This window comes from Anabrus simplex, chromosome 1 (genome assembly GCF_040414725.1).
Source record: "Anabrus simplex isolate iqAnaSimp1 chromosome 1, ASM4041472v1, whole genome shotgun sequence".
Lineage (NCBI taxonomy): Eukaryota > Metazoa > Arthropoda > Insecta > Orthoptera > Tettigoniidae > Anabrus > Anabrus simplex.
The window spans coordinates 131907285-131930410 of NC_090265.1; the positions used below are offsets into that span (position 1 = coordinate 131907285).

General features: G+C 38.5%; 1 protein-coding gene across 1 annotated transcript in view; it reads right to left on the reverse strand.

Annotated features, from left to right (window-relative positions):
• Window positions 1-10180, reverse strand: part of LOC136884816 (uncharacterized) — a 50515-nt gene extending 40335 nt beyond the window's left edge. Inside the window, exon 1 of the mRNA XM_067157108.2 lies at window positions 10047-10180. Within this exon, the coding sequence (XP_067013209.2) occupies window positions 10047-10079 (33 nt within the window). The 5' untranslated portion in view covers window positions 10080-10180. The remainder of the gene's footprint in view (window positions 1-10046) is intronic.
• Window positions 10181-23126: the final 12946 nt, after the last annotated feature.

The window sequence follows — 23126 nt, forward strand, 5'->3', positions numbered from 1 at the left end:
GCTAAATTTGACGAGAAGAAGAGATAGAATGATAGGACACATCTTGAGACACCCAGGACTTGTGCAGTTGGTTTTTGAAGGAAGTGTAGGTGGTAAGAACGGTAGGGGTAGACCAAGGTATGAATATAACAAGCAGATTAGAGCAGATGTAGGATGCAATAGTTACGTAGAAATGAAAAGGTTAGCACAGGATAGGGTGGCATGGAGACCTGCATCAAACCAGTCTATGGACTGATGACTCAAATACACAACAACACACATTGAATAATAACAACAGAAATTATTTAATTGAATTTTTGAAGGATGAAATGGCAGAAATGTGCTTTGATGAAGGACAGGCATTAGAGAATTCTGATGTATTGATTATAAATACGACAAAATCTAAAGGAGATGAATATGATATATTAACCATCATAGATGAAGATATAGATCTTTTGGTTTTACTGACAGCATTATCTTCTTCTAATGATAACATTTACGTTCAAAAAAGTGGAAGAGGCACTGCACTGTCCATCTTTTATTCATCAAACGCATTCAAATATGATCAAGTGGGTATGACACAACATCGGCCCCATTTGGACATGGAACAAGTAAATGGAAGCAATGCCAGGACTCAGATAAGGGCTCTGTATTCACCAAACTATGCTCCCAAGTTGAGAGACTCTGAGGGCATTTTCAGTTGTCTTGTATGACAGGCAGGGGATACCTGGGATGTTATTCTACTGCCCCCACCCACAGGGGAGATAAGACTGAGAAGGAAGTTACTGTAGCCTTATAAGGTGTGAAAAAGTGAAACCATGTAAAACCACCTTCAGGCTTATTAACAGTAAGGTTTGAACCTATCACCTCCCAAATGCAAGTTAACAGCTACACTTCTTGAATTGCATAGACAACTTGCTCAGTCACACACCTTTTACTGTTGAAACACCTTGTATTTAGCCATGAATGAATGCTATTTCGTTTTCACTTTAGGGTGATGATGTAAATAAGCCCACATATTACTTAGGGTAAAGGAGTTATCGGTTATTATGTGTCCTTACCACTGAAAATAATATAATGTATTAAAAGTTCAATAGTCTAAAGATAAATATAAGCCAGGAGGCCAAATGATAACCTATGTGACTCACAATTCTCATTTCAAACAACAAAGTGGTTGGATAGCTGCAGTCGCTTAATTGCGGCCAGTATCCAGTATTCGGGAGATAGTGGGTTCGAACCCCACTGTCGACAGCTCTGGTTTTCCATGGTTTCCCATTTTCACACCAGGAAAATGCTGGGGCTGTACCTTAATTAAGGCCACGGCCACTACCTTCCCAGTCCTAGCCCTTTCCTGTCCCATCGTCACCATAAGACCTATCTGTGTCAGTTTGACGTAAAGCCAATAGCAAAAAACCAACAAAGTGGATGAAATAAAATGATTTCCACAATGTCCAGTTAACTAGGTCAAGTTGCTATAAAATAATAATACTGAACGTTGAGTATTTTTCTTAACACAATCGAGAAATTTTGAGTAGCTCTCTCTTATTCAGCTAACTTCAGTCTCACAATAAGTGATGCATTAAATGTGTTCTTGGCTAAATGGTCAGTGTAAGCCTACTGGACTTCAGTTCAGAGGGCCCCAGGTTCACTTCCCAGTCAGCCCAGGGATTTTAACTGCATATTGTTAGTTCCTTTGGTTTGGGAACTGAGTGTTTGTGTTCATCTTAATACACACGTCTTCAAACACTCGTAACATATCACACTAAAGAAAAAACTAGGTAAACAACTGATAGGATATCTGCCACCTGGATGACAGCCCTAAATGAAGGTCATTTATATTTGAATCTGACTGATTTGATTGATACAAACTACCACAGAAAGTGCAGTAGTAAATACTATATATTCCTCCACATAGGGTTGATGTCAGGAAGAGTCGCTTAAGTGCGGCCAGTATCCAGTATTCGGGAGATAGTAGGTTCGAACCCCACTGTCGGCAGCCCTGAAAATGGTTTTCCGTGGTTTCCCATTTTCACACCAGGCAAATGCCGGGGCTGTACCTTAATTAAGGCCTCGGCCGCTTCCTTCCCACTCCTAGCCTTTCCCTGTCCCATCGTCGCCATAAGATCTGTCTGTGTCAGTGCGACATAAAGCCACTAGCAAAATACATACATACATACATACATACATACATACATTATCATTATAGACTATTATGCCTTTCAGCGCTCAGTCTGCAAGCCTCTGTGAATTTACTAAACGTCGCCACAATCCTCGATTTGCAACTAGTGTTGTGGCCTCATTTAGTTCTATACCTCTTATCTTTAAATCGTTAGAAACCGAGTCTAACCATCGTCGTCTTGGTCTCCCTCTACTTCTCTTACCCTCCATAATAGAGTCCATTATTCTCCTAGGTAACCTATCCTCCTCCATTCACCTCACATGACCCCACCACCGAAGCCGGTTTATGCGTACAGCTTCATCCATCGAGTTCATTCCTAAATTAGCCTTTATCTCCTAATTCTGAGTACCCTCCTGCCATTGTTCCCACCTGTTTGTACCAGCAATCATTCTCGCTACTTTCATGTCTGTTACTTCTAACTTATGAATAAGATATCCTGAGTCCACCCAGCTTTCGCTCCCGTAAAGCAAAGTTGGTCTGAAAACAGACCGATGTAAAGATAGTTTCGTCTGGACCGGGCGAGTTGGCCGTGCGCGTAGAGGCGCGCGGCTGTGAGCTTGCATCCGGGAGATAGTAGGTTCGAATCCCACTATCGGCAGCCCTGAAGATGGTTTTCCGTGGTTTTTCCCATTTTCACACCAGGCAAATGCTGGGGCTGTACCTTAATTAAGGCCACGGCCGCTTCCTTCCAACTCCTAGGCCTTTCCTCTCCCATCGTCGCCATAAGACCTATCTGTGTCGGTGCGACGTAAAGCCCCTAGCAAAAAAAAAAAAAAAAGTTTCGTCTGGGAGCTGACTTCCTTCTTACAGAATACTGCTGATCGCAACTGCGAGCTCACTGCATTAGCTTTACTAAACCTTGATTCAATCTCACTTACTATATTACCATCCTGGGAGAACACACAACCTAAATACTTGAAATTATCAACCTGTTCTAGCTTTGTATCACCAATCTGACATTCGATTCTGTTGAATTTCTTACCTACTGACATCAATTTAGTCTTCGAGAGGCTAATTTTCATACCATACTCATTGCACCTATTTTCAAGTTCCAAGATATTAGACTGCAGGCTTTCGGCACAGTCTGCCATTAAGACCAAGTCGTCAGCATAGGTCAAAGTGCTTACTACATTTCCACCTAACTGAATCCCTCCCTGCCGTTTTATACCTTTCAGCAGATGATCCATGTAAACTACGAACAGCAAAGGTGAAAGATTACAGCCTTGTATAACTCCTGTAAGTACCCTGAACCAAGAACTCATTCTACCATCAATTCTCACTGAAGCCCAATTGTCAACATAAATGCCTTTGATTGATTTTAATAATCTACCTTTAATTCCATAGTCCCCCAGTATGGCGAACATCTTTTCCCTCGGTACCCTGTCATATGCTTTCTCTAGATCTACGAAACATAAACACAACTGCCTATTCCTCTCGTAGCATTTTTCAATTACCTGGCGCATACTGAAAATCTGATCCTGACAGCCTCTCTGTGGTCTGAAACCACACTGGCAAAAAAAAAAAAAAAAAAAAATGTCAGGAAGGGTACCTGGCACTAAAACGGGCCCAGGTTCAAATCAAGTGCCGACCTGAATAAATTGAGAGAAAGGTCAGGAAGAAGATTCCTTATTTAAACAGAACTGGGTGCTAAATTCTCCACATGTGTAACCTGCCCTGAGTACATTTATCCCACTTAGTGATATATATATTCCTTGCATAAATGTGATATATATATTCCTTGCATAAATGTGTACACAATTAGTTTAATATGATAGCGATTATTACTCTTCAAGAATGGGTTACTAACATTACTTACATTGTTATGTACCCAGATGATTACAGGTTTTGTAGATCATTATTTGTGTGGTACAGACAGTAAGTAAACTCCCAAGGGGGTTCAGCTCTTTTCAGGCACAACCCTAACTGAGGTGAGTTGCTGGTACCATTTTAACACATAGCAGCCCTCCTGTCATTCTTAAATTTCTGACAGCACCGGAAATCAAACCCAGGCTCCCAAGGATGGCAACTAATAGCACTAATCATTGCGCTGTGGAGGCAGACATAGGCAGAAACACGCTCATCTACAAATGCGCCGTAAAGTAGTTGTTGTCACCTCATCTTTTGGGCCCAGTTGTTCTTAGTCCTTTCTCTTCTTCATATCCCAGGTAGCTGAAGGTCAGGTTGGGAAAACTACGTATTCATTTGAATGTTTACATTGTTTATTGGCCACAATAAATTGATTAAAAATACATTGTGCAACTGGAAAGTAAATTACATTTGAAACTAATTTTGTGAGATATATATATATATATATATATATATTTACAAGTTGCTTTACGTCGCACTGACACAGATAGGTCTTATAGTGACGTTGGGACAGAAAGGGGCTAGGAGTGGGAAGGAAGCGGCCATGGCCTTAAGTAAGGTACAGCCCCAGCATTTGCCTGGTGTGAAAATGGGAAATCACGGAAAAACATCTTCAGGGCTGCCGACAGTGGGATTCGAACCCACTATCTCCCGAATACTGGATACTGGCCGCACTTAAGCGACTGCAGCTATCGAGCTCGGTGTGAGATATATTGAGAAAATGCGATGAGTTCTTCAATAGTAAGATGTAGCTAGAAACTACATTTAAGTATGTACATACTCTCATTAAAAAAAAAAAAAAATCTGCACCATAAATGAACTGCGCAAGTACAACAAAGGTTGCCACACAGTATTGTCAGAGGCTGATGTGTGTTCCATTTGCATGTACATGTGTGTACATGTTCCTCCTTAATTGATAAATTCAAGACATTGAATAAGGCTTTAGTAGCAGTGTTAACAGTGTAAGCCACGGAGTTAAGTTGAATGAACATGCCCCAACTGTATATTCTGCAAGCCTTTGAATAGCTAAATGAGTTTGAGAGAGGTTGCAATGTTGCAGGTTGGATATTTTGGCGCATTGCTCAGCACTTGAATCTTTCTGACTACACTGTGCCAAATGCAGTGGGAATGTGAGGGTATACAGGAGATCTAAAGGCGTTGGAAAAACATCACATGCCAGATTGAGTAGCTCAGACGGTAAAGCCTTCTGGGCTCAAGACAGTGAATTCAATCCTGGCTCAGTCCAGCAGTATTTGAATGTGCTCAAAGATGTCAGCCTCATGTAAATACATTTACCAGCATGTAAAAGAACTCCTACTAGGCAAAACTTAAGTCTCTGAAAACCGTAAAAGTAGTTAGAGGGACATATAACTGATGACATTAATAAAATTAAACATCACACTGAGCTACTTACATACATCAGAAGGAAGACAACCAGTGTCATCTGCAAGGAAAGTGTATAAGGCCAATCACCATAAATTCAAAATTAGTCGTATGCAAACCGAGGCAGGTGACTAATTATTTATCATCATCATCATCATCATCATCATCATCATCATCTTCCTTCCAACTATTGGGCCATGTGCAACGTTACGGTCTTGCATTTTTCTTTTTGCAAGACTTGAAAGCAATCAAATGTCCTTCTGACGGGTTGCTAGCCTGAAGGAAGTAAGACCATTGGTGGGGCTGACACTTCTCAGCTAATGGACTAGCTAAAATTACAGCATTTCCTCCATAATCGATGTAACAGTTATACCGCCGTGACTCGGTTGATAGGGCCTCATCTGTGGGAACAGGTTTGTTCATTCTGGCAAGGTGAGGTTGGCATTTGGGCAGGAGAGGTTATGTCATCATCATCATCATCATCATCATCATCATCATCATCATCATCATCATCATCATCATCATAATCCTTCCAAGTATTAGGCCATGTGGCCCGTTACGGTCTTGCATTTTCTTTCCATCTCTTCATTGGACGTCCTATAGATCTCTGTCCTCTTGGTTGATAGCATAGGATCTCCTTTGGTAGTCTTCCAGATTCCATCCTTTGAACGTGATGTTTCCAGTTTTCTTGGTAAACATAGATCTAATTGATTACTGGTTTCACATTCAGTCCCTTAAGTACATCTTCATTCTTATACGATCCCATTTTGTACAGCCTGCTGTTCTGCGCGTGAACGTCATTTCATGTGCTGTAATTCTGGAAATGTCTTGAGTTCTTATTGTCCATGCCTCACTGCCGTAGCAAAGGGTTGGTCTAGCTAAAGTATACTAATTATTTGTATAAATTAAAAATTACTTCAAATTCACAAAATGCTCACACAGGCAGGTCAAATACTGATGATGACAATGATAATGGCATAAAAGTGAGAAAATACACAATTTAGGTACTCAGTGCATTTTTCAATATTCACAATCATAATTTGATTTACAATACAATGAACTGTGCATTGCCAGATCTAATATGTAGTAAATTTGCAAAGGGCTCCGATACTTCACCTATGAATTTCACTTTTGACTTCGTGTCTGCGAGTGTTTCCTTTATGAGTCTTAATGTCTTTGGATCAAGTCCTTGTTCTTCTAAGATGTTAAAGAAAGGCTGTCGATCGACTGAATCGTACGCTTTCTTGAAGTAGACGAAACTACAAAATAATTGGAGAGCTTCGGGTTGATGTCTATTTCAATATCATCTTCAAGTTAAAAATTTGTTCAGCACAGGAATGTCCAAGTCGGAAACCGGCTTGATATTCTCCAAATTTGTGTTCAAGCTGTTCTTGTACTCTTTGAAGAAGACATGTGGAGAGAATCTTGTAGGTGACTTGAACGAGAGAAATCCCTCTGTAGTTATTTACATCCGTTCTGTCACCTTTCTTGTGTAACGGATGGATAAGTGCATATTTCCATTCTTCAGGTAGCTTTTTTTTTTCAGATGCCCGTGATTATTAGTGTGAGCTCTTCAAGTTTATTTGCGTCTATGTTCTTTAAGAGATAGGATAGAAATGGTAGGAGGGGGGTATTCATTCTGGTGAAAGAACAATTTGTAAGCTACGAAAAAGTTAAAGATGACAAACATGAAATTCTAGGTGTAAGGCTCATCTCCTCAAAAGATAATAGGCATCTTGATGTGTTTGGAGTGTATAGACCGGGAAAGGATAGTGCTGATGCTTATAGAGAATTATTTGATAAGATAATCAGCTATGTGGGAAACAATATGGAAAGGAACGTGATAGTAGCACGTATTCTCGATTTACCAAATGTCAATTGGGAAGGTAATGCGAACGACAGGAAGTATAACCAACAAATGGCAAATAAGTTAATATGGGAAGGGCAGCTCATTCAGAAAGTGATGGAACCAACTAGAGGGAAGAATATTCTTGATGTGGTGTTGGTAAAACCAGATGAGCTCTATATAAAATCTGAAGTAATAGATGGTATTATTGTCATGAAGCTGTCTTTGTCGTAGTTAAAAATAAATGTGAAAGAAAGGAAGGTATTAAAATTAGAACTATTAGGCAGTACCATATGGCTGATAAAACAGGCATGAGGAAGCTTTTAAAAAGTAACTATGATCAGTGGAAAATAGTAAATAAAAATGTAAACGGACTCTAGGATGGTTTTAAAGCAATTGTTGAGGAATGTGAAAATGGGTTTGTACTTTTAATGGTGGTAAGGAATGGTAAAGATCCACTATATTATAACAGAGAAGTAAAGAGACTAAGAAGGAGGTGCAGTTTGGAAAGAAATAGAGTTAGAAATGGCTGTGGAAGTAAGGAGAAATTGAAGGAACACACTAGGAAATTGAATCTAGCAAAGAAGTCAGCTAAGGATAACATGATGGCAAGCATAATGGGCGGTCATACAAATCTTAGTGAAAAATGGAAGAATATGTATAGGTACTTTAAGGCAGAAACAGGTTCCAAGAAGGACATTCCAGGAATCATTTATGAACAAGGGGAATGTGTATGTGAGGATCTTCAAAAGGCAGAAGTATTCAGTAAGCAGTATGTAAAGATTGTTGGTTACAAGGTTATAAGAAGGAGAAAAGTACAAAGACAGAAGTTGGTGGAGTGGCTTCATTCACCAACCCATCGTATAGATGGAACGACGTGGGATATGTATGTATGTATGTAGATCTCTGCACATTGTTATGAGGGTATTTAGGGGTTGTAGTAAGGATATAAAGGAGAGGGCATATAAGTCTCTGGTAAGACGCCAACTAGAGTATGTTTCCAGCGTATGGGACCCTTAGCAGGATTACTTGATTCAAGAACTGGAAAAAATTCTAAGAAAAGCAGCTTGATTTGTTCTGGATATTTTCTGACAAAAGAATAGTGTTATAAAAATTTTGTAATGTTTGAGCTGGGAAGACTTGGGAGAAACGAGACAAGCTGCTCTACTAAGTGGTATGTACTAAGAAACAATGTTAGGTTTTGGTCCACCCAATCAATACACATCACTTTACAAGTGAAAAACTATTTAATATGAAAACATGTTAAATTTATATATATATATAAAATATTATATTCTTAATTTTAACTGTATCAATATGGATCTATACGATGAAGATCGTGAATTGTACTAAGTGGTATGTTCCAAGCTGTCAGTGGAGAGATGGTGTGGAACGACATCAATAGATGACTACTAAGTTTGAGTGGTGACTATAAAAGTAGGAAAGATCACAAATTGAAGATAAAGCTGGAATTCAAGAGGACAAATTGGGGCAAATATTTGTTTATAGGAAGGGGAGTTAGGGATTGGAATTGGCCACCATAATGTTGGCTCCTGGCAATTGAGTAATTCAGAGAAATATCAAGCCAACTCCTTACAATTATCCTGGTTAAACAGTGCGAGTTTTCCATATCATCATCATCATTATTATTTGCCTAGCCATTTCTCAAATGTTTTCAAAGAACTTGGAAATGTATCAAACATTTCCCTTCATAAATTACTACTATTCCTTATTCCTCATCCTATAAATGAATATTTGCCCCAATTTGTCCTCTTGAATTCCAACTTTATCTTTGTATTATGATATTTTCTAGTTTTAAAAGCTCCACTCAAGCTTATTGATCTACTAATGTCATTCCACGCCAACTCTCTACTGACAACTTGGAACATATATTTCAATACTTCAGCATTACACAGTATAACAAAGCTTATAGCCCTGAATCCTATTCTAATGTGTCATGACTGTTACTAAAGGCCTTAGAAGAAGATGACAATGAAGGAGAAGGGTGAAAGAAGCTGCAATAATCAACATACTAGCCAAAGTATACATCTGGTACATACACACTTTTTACTGCAGTGTGACAGCATTATCTACCATAATGCTTGCTCTAATCTTCTTTCTATTGAATAAGTGGTTCCTCTGTTGCACTGCATTTGAAAAATGCTCCTCAAAAATGAGTATTTAATATTAACAAATAGGCATATAAATCATGTAGATCCAGCTCCTTGACTGGTTGGTCAGTTGGTTCAGAGGTATCCTAGTTCAATTCCCAGGCAGGCCAAGTATTTTAACAGCATCAGGTCAATTCCTCTAGCTTGGGGATTGGGTGTTTGTATTCCTCTAAATTCACACACAACACATAACACTGTAAACCACTACAGAAACACAATAGTGAATATGTCCCTAATATGCCCTAAAACTGGTCTAATTACTCTCTCTCCCCCTCCCCCCTCTCTCTCTTTCTCACACAGTGCCATCCTGAGGAAACTGAGAAATGCTAGGAAGAACAAATATAATTGATCTATTGAAATTGCAGTGATAAAGATTATGATATAAAATAGAACAATGAATGAGGTAATAGCAGGTAATGTTTCCATCTATGATTTTGTTACCAGTGCTTCTCATTAAAAAAAATACCTAATGACTGGGAAGCCTGTAGCCATGTATTCACATAACCTGTTATTCTGACTTACATATCACATGTATTCTTATCAACTCAGAAAATATCATCGCTTTGTGTTTGATATAATATAGTGTTCCAAAGAGTGACTATAGTAAATAATAAATACTCACACAGGCTGCATTTATGGACATTTTAACTTGCATGACCAAATTAAGACTCAATCAAGCTGAACTAACAGGCAATCTTGTCCTCTTTCTTTTATCTATTGGCACAATTGCTTGTGGCGCTAGTGGAATTCTTAGAAGTGACCTTTTAACCCCTCTTAAGTGATAGCAAACTTATGGAGTCGCTGCAAGGCACTCACTTCCTTGTACAACTCTTATCATATATTTTGTTTTGGTAGTCTTTTCAATGTTTAATAATGTGAATTCCTTTCATTGCTATCCAAACATCTATTGAAATTTAAGTATTAATGATATACTAGTATATTGTATATATTGCCATATACAGCATTTATTGCTGGAAGTTTTGTTAAATGAAACTAAGTTATGTCAATAATATTTTAATTAAGTAATTACCTTGAATGTTAATTTTCCTTGTTTTTAGGACAATGTTTACATATTTTCCTAAATGAATTCTCTGTTGTTCAACATACTGTATAGACACAATGTTTACATCATACTAGTTCATAACCCAGATCAATAACAAATACTATATTTTTGACAAAACAAATGGAGGATAAAATCAAGATCCTAAAGAGCACATTCTTATTTTACCAAGTGAAGTAAGGAGTACAATAACAGAACTCAAGAATGATAAGACCCTTGGAGAAGACAGCATTTATAAGGCCACGGCCGCTTCCTTCCCACTCCTAGGCCTTTTCTATCCTGTTGTCTTTATAAGACCTATCTGTGTCGGTATGACGTAAAACAAATTGTTAAGACAGCATTTGGAATGAGTTTATGTGTGTGTTTGAGTCATCAGTCCATAAACTGGTTTGATGCAGCTCTCCATGCCACCCTATTCTGCGCTAACCTTTTCATTTCTACGTAACTATTGCATCCTACATCTGTTCTAATCTGCTTGTCATATTCATACCTTGGTCTACCCCTACCATTCTTACCACCTACACTTCCTTCAAAAACCAACTGAACAAGTCCTGGGTGTCTTAAGATGTGTCCTATCATTCTATCTCTTCTTCTCGTCAAATTTAGCCAAATCGATCTCTTCTCACCAATTCGATTCAGTATCTCTTCATTCGTGATTCGATCTATCCATCTCACCTTCAGCATTCTTCTGTAACACCACATTTCAAAAGCTTCTATTCTCTTTCTTTCTGAGCTAGTTATCGTCCATGTTTCACTTCCATACAATGCCACGCTCCACACGAAAGTCTTCAAAAACATCTTTCTAATTCCGATATCAATGTTTGAAGTGAGCAAATTTCTTTTCTTAAGAAAGCTCTTCCTTGCTTGTGCTAGTCTGGATTTTATGTCCTCCTTACTTCTGCCATCGTTAGTTATTTTACTACCCAAGTAACAATATTCATCTACTTCCTTTAAGACTTCATTTCCTAATCTAATATTTCCTACATCACCTGCCTTCGTTCGACTGCACTCCATTACTTTTGTTTTGGACTTATTTATTTTCATCTTGTACTCCTTACCCAAGACTTCATCCATACCATTCAGCAATTTCTCGAGATCTTCTGCAGTCTCAGATAAAATAACAATATCATCGGCAAATCTCAAGGTTTTGATTTCCTCTCCTTGGACTGTGATTCCCTTTCCAAATTTCTCTTTGATTTCCTTTACTGCCTGTTCTATGTAAACATTGAAAAGGAGAGGGGACAAACTGCAGCCTTGCCTCACTCCTTTCTGGATTGATGCTTCTTTTTCAAAGCCCTCGATTCTTATCACTGCAGACTGATTTTTATACAGATTGTAGATGATTCTTCGTTCTCGGTATCTGATCCCTATCATCTTCAGAATCATAAATAGCTTGGTCCAATCAACATTATCGAATGCCTTTTCTAGATCTACGAATGCCATGTACGTGGGCTTGTCCTTCTTGATTCGATCCTCTAAGATCAGACGTAAAGTCAGGATTGCTTCACGTGTTCATACATTTCTTCTGAAGCCAAATTGATCTTCTCCCAACTCAGCTTCAACTAGTTTTTCCATTCTTCTGTAAATAATACGTGTTAAAATTTTGCAGGCATGAGATACTAAACTAATGGTGCGGTAGTTTTCACACCTGTCAGCACCGGCTTTCTTGGGAATAGGTATAACAAAATTCTGCCGAAAATCGGATGGGACTTCTCCTGTCTCATACATCTTGCACACTAAATGAAATAACCTTGCCATGCTGGTTTCTCCTAAGGCAGTCAGTAATTCAGAGGGAATGTCATCAATTCCAGGTGCCTTGTTCCTATTTAGGTCACTCACAGCTCTGTCAAACTCTGACCTCAAAATTGGGTCTCCCATTTCATCAGCATCAACAGCCTCTTCATGTTCCAGAACCAAATTATCTACATCTTTACCTTGATACAACTGTTGGATATGCTCCTGCCATCTTTCTGCTTTGTCCTCTTTTGGCTTTCCATCTGAGCTCTTAATATTCATACACCTAGATTTCCTTTCTCCAAAGGTTTCCTTGATTTTCCTGTATGCAGCATCTACCTTTCCCAAGACCATACAGCCTTTGACATCCTTGCACTTCTCCTTCAGCCATTCTTCCTTAGCTACCTTGCACTTTCTATCCACTTGATTCTTTAATCGCCTGTATTCTTTTCTGCCCTCTTCATTTCTAGCATTCTTGTATTTTCATCGTTCATCAATCAGGTCTAGTATCTCCTGAGTTATCCACGGATTCTTAGTTGATCTTTTCTTCCTTCCTAACATTTCTTCAGCAGCCCTACTAACTTCATTTTTCATGACTCTCCACTCTTCCTCTATAGTGTTTCCTTCAGAATTTTCATTTAGTCCTTGTGCAACATGTTCCTTGAAACAATCCCTCACACTCTTTTCTTTCAACTTTTCTAGATCCCATCTTTTTGCATTCTTTTCTTTCTTCAATTTCTTCAACTTCAGATGGCATTTCATGACCAACAAGTTGTGGTCAGAGTCCACATCTGCTCCTGGGAAAGTTTTGCAATCCAACACCTGGTTTCTGAATCTCTGCCTAATCATAATGAAGTCTATTTGATACCTTCCAGTGTCTCCAGGTCTCGTCCACGTATACAGCCGTCATTTGTGGTGTTTGAACCAAGTATTGGCAAGGACTAAATTATGATCAGTGCAGAATTCAACCAGCCAACTTCCTCTTTCGTTCCTTTGTCCCAATCCAAATTCTCCTACTGTACTACCTTCTCTTCCTTGGCCTACCACTGTATTCCAGTCTCCCATCACAATTAGATTCTCGTCACCTTTTACATATGATATAGATGTTGATTCCCATAGAAAATCAGAAATATTTGTTCCGAATGAGTAAATTTATAATACCAATATAAATGGTCCGTTATTGGACATTATAAATTTTCCAGCTAACTCATTCCTGGTTGCCAGCATTTCGCCCCCGTGTGCTAGGCTGGGCTCATCAGTTGGTACCTAGCACACCTACCAAGACGCTGGCTAGTGCATGCCGTGGAGGCCACTGCGTAGGCTAATTGTAGCCACCGGCAGTGCCAATGCACTTTGAGAGACTTTGTCCCACTACCAAAAATTGATGCCTGCTTGGCCATCAGATGATATAGATGTTGATTCCCATAGGGAATCAGAAATATTTGTTCCGAATGAGTAAATTTATAATACCAATATAAATGGTCCGTTATTGGACATTATAAATTTTCCAGCTAACTCATTCCTGGTTGCCAGCGTTTCGCCCCCGTGTGCTAGGCTGGGCTCATCAGTTGGTACCTAGCACACCTACCAAGACGCTGGCTAGTGCATACCGTGGAGGCCACTGCGTAGGCTAATTGTAGCCACCGGCAGTGCCAATGCACTATGAGAGACTTTGTCCCACTACCAAAAATTGATGCCTGCTCGGCCATCAGATGATATAGATGTTGATTCCCATAGGGAATCAGAAATATTTGTTCCGAATGAGTAAATTTATAATACCAATATAAATGGTCTGTTATTGGACATTATAAATTTTCCAGCTAACTCATTCCTGGTTGCCAGCGTTTCGCCCCCGTGTGCTAGGCTGGGCTCATCAGTTGGTACCTAGCACACCTACCAAGACGCTGGCTAGTGCATACCGTGGAGGCCACTGCGTAGGCTAATTGTAGCCACCGGCAGTGCCAATGCACTATGAGAGCAGGCATCAATTTTTGGTAGTGGGACTAAGTCTCTCATAGTGCACTGGCACTGCCGGTGGCTACAATTAGCCTACGCAGTGGCCTCCACGGTATGCACTAGCCAGCGTCTTGGTAGGTGTGCTAGGTACCAACTGATGAGCCCAGCCTAGCACACGGGGGCGAAACGCTGGCAACCAGGAATGAGTTAGCTGGAAAATTTATAATGTCCAATAACGGACCATTTATATTGGTATTATAAATTTACTCATTTGGAACAAATATTTCTGATTCCCTATGGGAATCAACATCTATATCATCTGATGGCCGAGCAGGCATCAATTTTTGGTAGTGGAACAAAGTCTCTCATAGTGCATTGGCACTGCTGGTGGCTACAATTAGCCTACGCAGTGGCCTCCACGGTATGCACTAGCCAGCGTCTTGGTAGTTGTGCTAGGTACCAACTGATGAGCCCAGCCTAGCACACGGGGGCGAAACGCTGGCAACCAGGAATGAGTTAGCTGGAAAATTTATAATGTCCAATAACGGACCATTTATATTGGTATTACCTTTTACATATTGTATTACATCTTCTATCTCCTCATATATTCTTTCGATTTCTTCATCATCCACTGAACTAGTAGGCATATAGACCTGCACTATTGTGGTGCGCATTGGTTTGGTGTCTATCTTGACGACAATAATTCTTTCACTATGCTGGTCGTATTTTTTAAAAAAGGGAGCAGAACTTCTAATACAACCATCACTACAAAATTTCCAAGATTCTGCAAGCGGAAGTCATGGGCAATGAAAATCCAGGACCATAATTCTACTGTACAAGAAAGGACCAAAGGATGATTTGAACAACTATAAGTCAATAAGTCTAATGTCCAATCTGTGCAAATTGTTTTTGAAAGTAATAAGACAAAGGCTGATGAAGCTCCTAGGTAAGAACCAAGTATATGGACGAACAGGTTTCTGCTCAGGCTGTAGTACAGCAGACCACATCCAAACCCTAAACTAAATCATAGAAAAGAGAATTTAACTTTCCGCTGTACATAGCCTCTGTTGATTACATTCAAGCATATTCCAGGCATTATGTAACCAGGGAATAGAAGAAAAATATGTCAGTATTTTGGAAACAATTTATAGCCAAAGCACATGTGAAGTGAAGACAGAAAAAATGGAAATAGTTCTCCGTCTCGGCACAGGAGTAAGATAGGGAGATCCTGTCTCCCCCAACCTCTTTAACTGCATCCTGGAAGGTATGTTCAGAAAAGTAGAATGGAAAAATAAATAGGAAGAGATTGTCACACCTAAGATTCACTGATGATATAGTGGTAATTGTAAGCACCTCAAGAGAACTACAACAAATGTTTCTTGAATTAAACACAATCAGCAGAACAGTAGTTCTCTAACTGAAGTCCAGCAAGCCACCAAACCCAATCGCAGTCAATGGAGCCATCCTGAAGTATGTAGACGAATATGTATATTTAGACCTAAATGATTGCACTAACACACAAAATGGACAAAGAAATAAAAAGAAGAATAGTTCAAGCTTGGAAGGCCATTTGGGCACTACAATTAATACTGTTGGACAAACCACTAAACAGGAAACTTACATTTGAGGCATTAAACACATGCATCACACCAGTACTGATCTGAACCTGCTGGAATTAGTTTCTAACAAAAAAAAGTAAAAGAGATGAATAGAGGTTTGCAAAAAAAAAAAAAAAAAAAAAAAAAACAGAAAATTGAAAGGTATATATCTGAGAGACAAAATTTCAAACAAGAGATTCCAAGAGAATGTCATGCAGTAGGTTAAAAGAACCAAGTGGAAGTGGGCAGGGCATGTAATAAGGCTACGTCAAAATAGATAGGCACAAAGGGCAACCATGTGGAATCACTACATTGTCAAGAGAACCAGTAGCATACTAAGGATGAAATGGTTGGACAACTTAAAACATCAATTAGGATCTCACGGATCAGTGTAGCATGATGCATGTATGCTTGTAAAGCCTAAGAAAGTCATTTGTCTAAGTGAAAAGTGTTAATTGAAAAGTATGTAGTGAAAAATATTAGAATAAGTAAGTGGTTAATAAATTTAAGGATTAAAGACTACTCATGAGACATAAACAATCAGCATGTGTAAAATAGCTCATCAATCAATCACCCTATCATCATTGATCTGCATTTAGGGCTGTCGCTCATGTTTTCAAAGAACTTGGAAATTTACTGAACATTTCCCTTGATGACTTATTCCATTCCCTAATTCCTCATTTCTGTAAATGAATAATTGCACTAAATTTGTCCTCTTGAATTCCAACTTTATCTTCACATTATGATCTTTCCTACTTCACTCAAGCTTATTCGTCCACTAAAATGTAATTCCACGCCACCTTTCCACTGACAGCTCAGAACGTACCACTTAGTAAAGAAGCTCATCCCTTGACATAACCTTCACATTTACGAAGCACTGCCTAGATTGCAAAATTAAAGTTTATGCATAAAACCTGTTGCATAAATTGGCTGGATAACAATGGGAAAGCATACCACTACCAGTTTGGTAGTCACAATCTCATTTCAAACAGGTGGATATGGCCCTCAATGAGACCTGTAGGTTAGTGGCAGGTTGGTTAAAGTCTACTCCAGTCGACATTCACCACTAATTTACGTTGAGGGCAGTTATCCAGGTGACCGATTCCCTATCAGTTGGAAATTTATTGAACATCTCCTTTGGTAAATTATTCTAATCCCTAAATTCTCTTCCTATAAATGGATATTTGCCTTAATTTGGCCTTTTGAATTCCAACTCTGTCTTTCCTACTTTTAAAAACACCACTTAAACTTTTCTACTAGTGTCATTTTACAATCTCTCTACTAACAGCTGGCATACCACTTACTTGAGAAGCTTGTCACCTTTCTCCAAAGTCTTCCCAGTCCAAAGTTTGCTACATCTTCCTTCTATCAGAAATCACCTAGAACAAATTGTGCTGCTTTTCTTCAGATTTTTTCCAGTTCTCTAATCAAGTAATCCCGGTGAGGATTTCTCCACTCTATATTTGTAGAAAAGTAGCTGCAAATAAGGAGAAGACTAGGTTAGAAAAAGTGCTCATCCATTGAACAGCCATGTACCCCCAGTTCAAAGACTCACGTCCAGGAAAAGCTTCTTGCTAACATCACGGGAACTAATTAGATCACCTGAAACAGCAAGAAAACAGTTACGGAAAACCAAAATCACTAACATCCCGGGATAGACGACAATAGTGGAATGTTTACTACCTGTCTAGCCTAATGCTGTGATGTCTGGTATTAATTAGTTTTATTGTGCTTCAGTGTCCTAAGATCTGAGGGATGGTTTCGGTCTCGTAACAATTTTGACAGCGGTTATTGACTAACTCGTACCGCCGCTATGTTGCCCACCATATTGGAACTGCCATGCCTTTTGCTGCCCTTAATACCCTATATGAAGGAATTTCTGTAAGGTATAGTTATATAATGTGTTTATATATTGTATTGTTCTATAGAGTTAAGGATGTCATATAGGGCTGATATTGAGAATTTCCATACTGTCTTGATGTCTGCATAATTCAGATTCTGAGTCTAGAGAATGATTAGCAAATGCAAATTCTGTGTTGGACTGATATCACATGTCACTCAAGCATATTGTCAACCTATTTAAGGCCATAAGCACTTGGTAGAAAGGTTTACTAGCTACAGCACTTGAAATGGATGTACTACAAAAGCTCAGTGAGGCTGAAAGGGGCATGATTATCAGTTCCGTCATTCCATCCGAAAGATATCTGGCAAGTTTCAGATACCCAAGTTCAATAGTGAATGATGTAGTGGTGAAGTGTCAGGGAGTTATAAAACCACTATCTTGACTTCGCCGCTAGATGGGGGCTTCATTCATTCCATTCCTGATCCGATCAAATGACTGGAAGCAGGCTGTGGATTTTCATTTTCATTTCATTTTTCTTGATTGGGGAAGCCAAACTGATTAACAGATGGGGACCCCTCAATGCCTTCGACATGTGATGAAATCAAACTGGCAAACTTTGTTAAGAACCATGGCCACAGACTTTCGACTGGCATTTGGAAGTGATGCTAGTACTCGTACAATAAAAGTTATTGACAAAGATAATGAAGTTTTGGAGAATAAAGTAATGAAGTGAATTGACAGTGACCGAGCTCGATAGCTGCAGTCGCTTAAGTGCGGCCAGTATCCAGTATTCGGGAGATAGTAGGTTTGAACCCCACTGTCGACAGTCCTGAAAATGGTTTTCCATGGTTTCCCATTTTCACACCAGGCAAATGCTGGGACTGTACCTTAATTAAGGCCACGGCCGCCTCCTTCCCACTCCTAGCCCTTCCCTGTCCTATCGTCGCCATAAGACCTGTCTGTGTCGATGCGACGTAAAGCAAAAAAAAAAGAATTGACAGCGAATTAAAGTCCGCATATGGAAATCATCAGAATAGTTGGAATTTTTTTAATCTTAGAATAATGTAACTTTAAGTTCTCCAGTCTGTCAAACACTCAATATAATAAATACAATCTACACCTGTGTAAAACACGTTATTAAACAAATAATGATATGTTTCATTCTTGAAAGAACATCATCAGATTACATCAAGTCACACTTATTAAAAATTAATTCTTATAATTTGATGGAGATTTAGAAATGTAGAAATATTTATGTTTAAATTCTGTTTATACTGTTTAATATTTGAAAGTTATAACTACAGCCTGGAAGTTAGGCAAAATGCCTTTTTAATCTGGGTGTATATATCAAAGTGTCACTTAGAGATAAACATGTTTCCGCACATTTGGGAATGGTAGGACGAGTTATTATTTTGCCTTTTTTTTTGTGTGTGTGCCTATTTTAGCTTCTGTAGCCTATTTGGTACTTAAATGCCTTTTTAAGCTGTTGTGGATATTTTATGCTGTTATTTATGTATTAAAATGAAACAGTGGAAATAAAAATATTTAATTCCAATGTACTGTATTAATAATAAATTTTAAAAGATTAATTTAACTTAATAAATAAAAAATAACATTTACATAAACAATATTTTTATATTATACAAATTACCTACTGAAAACTCCATAAGCAAAATGGTCAAGAGGATTGCCAGGTCCCATCCTTGTTACATAAAATCATGTGCTAGTGGTGATTATTGTTCTTTTTTCTTTTTATTTGCTTTATGTCGCACCAACACAGATAGGTCTTATGGCGACAATGGGATAGGAAAGGCCTAGGAAATGGAAGGAAGCGGCCATGGCCTTAATGAAGGTACAGCCCCGGCATTTGCCTGGTGTGAAAATGTGAAACCATGAAAAACCATCTTCAGGGCTGCCGACAGTGGGGCTCGAACTCACTATCTCCCAATTACTGGATACTGACCACACTTTAAGTGACTGCAGCTATCGAGCTCGGTGATTATTGTTTTAAGAGGAAGAACAACTTTGTAATCATCCTCTATTAACACTAATCAGAAGGAAAATGGAAGAGGTCCAATACTTACAAAAATGAAGATATCGGCAAAAGAAAGGAAAGGGCAACAAAGAGCGCAAAAATGAAAGACTCTATAGGCCTCACAAATCTAATACCATCGGGTTGGAAAAGAACAAGAGTTGACTAAGAGAGGTCAGACAGAAAAGGTAAGAGTGAGAAACCTGACACAAGTAACTGAAAGCAATGCCAGATTCAGCTGGGGGAACTGTGGTCGCCAGCACACACTCCCAAGTTGAGAGGCCCTTGTCCCCTTTTAGTCACCTCTTCTTATGACAGACAGGGGATACCACTGACATTACTCTATCACCCCCACCCACAGCGGGATGTAAGCTTAAGTACAAAAATGTGATGCAGATGTGTGTTACGTAGCTTATGTTAAAGCATCTTTGTTATTTCAGTGCCCATTTTTGTCATTATAAATGCCTATTTTAATTATTTTACTGCCTATTTCCTAAACGTTAAGTGCTTATTTGCCTGCCTATTTTAGCAAAAATAAATGCCTGAACTTCCGGGCTCTAGTTATAACTTATCTTAGTGAAGTGCTCAGTAGTACATCCTCTCCCCTAGTCAGTTTAACAAAGAGAGCATACAATACATTCAGAAAATTAAACACATTTTTGGAGATAGAATTGCTAGGTATAGAATGTGCTGCATATATTGTTAACAATGCAATACACTCAGCAGTAACTGCTTGCGCATTGATTTGAAGTCTGTGGTAGTGAGGATGTACTTGTTCTTTCATAAATATGGAGTGAGGGTGGAAGAACGAAAGGAATTTTCTGCCTGTGCATTTATGGTTGTTGATGTAACAAATTCCTAAGGTACAGTAGAACAAGGTGGTTGTCTCTCATTCCTGCAGTAAACAGAATCTTGGATATATAGCCAGGTCTCCTACTTCCACAGTAAAAAAAAAGTGCCTTTCATTACTGAGAACTTTTTTCAAGGATCTTGTCCCTGAACTGTGCCTACACTTATTTCTACATAAGTTTCCACATTCCATAATGTTGTATTGAAGGTGGAGGGTGACAGAACATTAACAATTGAATTGATGGATGCAGTGTGTGACTTGAGAAGAAATCTTGAAATAAAATCACATCAATTTTTTTTTTTCCTATTAAAGTGAGAGTGCTTTTAACTTTGAAGAAGAAGGCTACAAAAAGTGTGTTAAATATTTAGATGTGACTTCATTGAAGCTTATTCCTATTTGGTCTGAGGTTGAAAAGAATATTGAATTCTTAGCCAAGCAAGGGTTATTCAATATGCATAAAGATACTGAATTATTTGATGAATTTTCATTAATGTAACACCAGAAAAAAATAATTTGTGGAATAGCTTAGTTCAGATAAATGGTATACAGTAATCTTTGTTCACATTAAGTACCATGATGTCAGGCGTAATCTTCTCTCATCGGTCATTCAGTACATCCTTTACCTGCCAGGTATAAATGCATCTGTAGAAAGACTATTCTTCCAAGCTAAGAGAATTTGCACAATAGTAAAATATAATTTAAAAGTAAAAACTCTAAAAGCCTTTATGAAGACCAAATACAATTTCCAGCAAAATTATAATCTATATATTAAGAAACTTTACTAAAAATAGCTTTGTCCAGTCCATCTGCTATTCCACTGGACCAATTTGCTTCATTCTTTTGTTATTCTCTCTGGAATTCCTTGCTGGTGAATCATCAGGCATTGATGACAGGTCTCTAAGTTCAGTCTTCTTTGAGTAACCCTAAAAACAAATCACTTAGTAGGCTGCACATGGTTAAGGAGCAATATCTTTACGTAAAGATATTGGTGAAGGTGAAGGATTAAGAATGACAGGCGTCTATAGGAAAACCTGCAACTTCAACTAAACTTGGTACATATATGACTTAATAATATCTGGATAGAAATACTGTTGGAGTACGACATCTATAGCAGCCCTAGGTGTGGAGGGTTGGTGGGGAGTGACATGAAAAATTAATCGAAAACAACAAATATTAGTGTCAATACTTTTCAAGGTCTCTGCGATGAATTTTGACACTCTGGATGCCATTTTCAAGTCCAAGTTCAGCCTTCCATATGACTTAATAATGTCTAGAGAAAAATACTGTAGGGGTGAGACACTCCTAGAAACCCTATGGTTGAGTGTTGGGGGGAGGGACATGAAAAAATCAAAAACAACCAATATTAGTGTCAAATCCGTACTTTTCAAGGTCTCTGTGATGGATTTTGACTCTCTGGATGCCATTTAAGTCCAAGTTCAGTTTCCATCGGCATGAGATTCAGAATGGTTTGAAAAAAAGAACATGTCCAAAACAACTGAGAGTAGTGTTGAATCCACAGTTCTCGGGTTCACATTCCCAATGAGAGTTGGAATTGTATACATCTTATCTGTTGCACGATGCATAAACATGTACAGTTATCACTAATTTTTATTATTTGTCTGAAAGGATTGTCTAATTCCCAATAAAACAATCTAAAACTTAAAAACAATTAAATTAAAAAATTAAAACTTAAATTAAATGCACAATAATGACTATGAAAGTACTAAAAGTTAGTAAAATATCAATGAACATTAACCGAGGAAAGAGCACGAAGATTGGAGCGTCTGAAGAAGTACTGGGAGGACTGCAAAGCCCGAACAATTCCTTCAAAGAGACCTGAATGATGGACTGACTAAAGTGATCCTATGCAGTCATAGAAGAACACCACAATAAAGAAATCTATAAAAAAAAAAATCACTTGACACATAATTAACAGGTAATATAAATCCTAAATAAAATGTTCAAAAAAGTACCAGGGAAATGTGTAGAACAATTTCACAACAAGATACATCATTTGATCTATTTATAATGAATGATGTGGAGCAGTGCAGGTCCTGTAGTGAGTTCTTAAATTTTTTGAGGTGTTCCACCCATTTATTAAGAAAAATAGCATCATCTGAAAAGAATAATAAATTGTTAACATCACTTCGTACTCTGTTATGAGCTGAATAATTTATATAATAAAATAATAATCAATAATAAAAAGTTATAATAAAATAATACACAACTCATCTTGTTTAGCCAACGGTCGTAGCCGTGTTGAAACACCGGATCCCGTGAGATCTCCGAAGTTAAGCAACATTGGGCGTGGTCAGGAGTTGCCACGCGCTGTTGGTGGGGGGTAAGGGAATGGAGGAGCGGAAAGGAACTGACCACCCTACCGCACGTAAACTCCAGCTCAGGAACACCTCTGCGTAGGTTCGGACCTGCCTTTGGGCAGAACAACCCTTACCTTTACCTTATCATCTCGTTTAAACGCAAAATTTCTAAGAGCCATTATGATGAATAAGTATAATTTCCAGCAAAATAATCAGTTCTTGAATATTATGAAGCGTTCCTCCCATGTATTACCAGTATTAGCATCATCTGAAAAGTCCTCTCTTAAGAGTCTGAACAGTTCATGTACCTA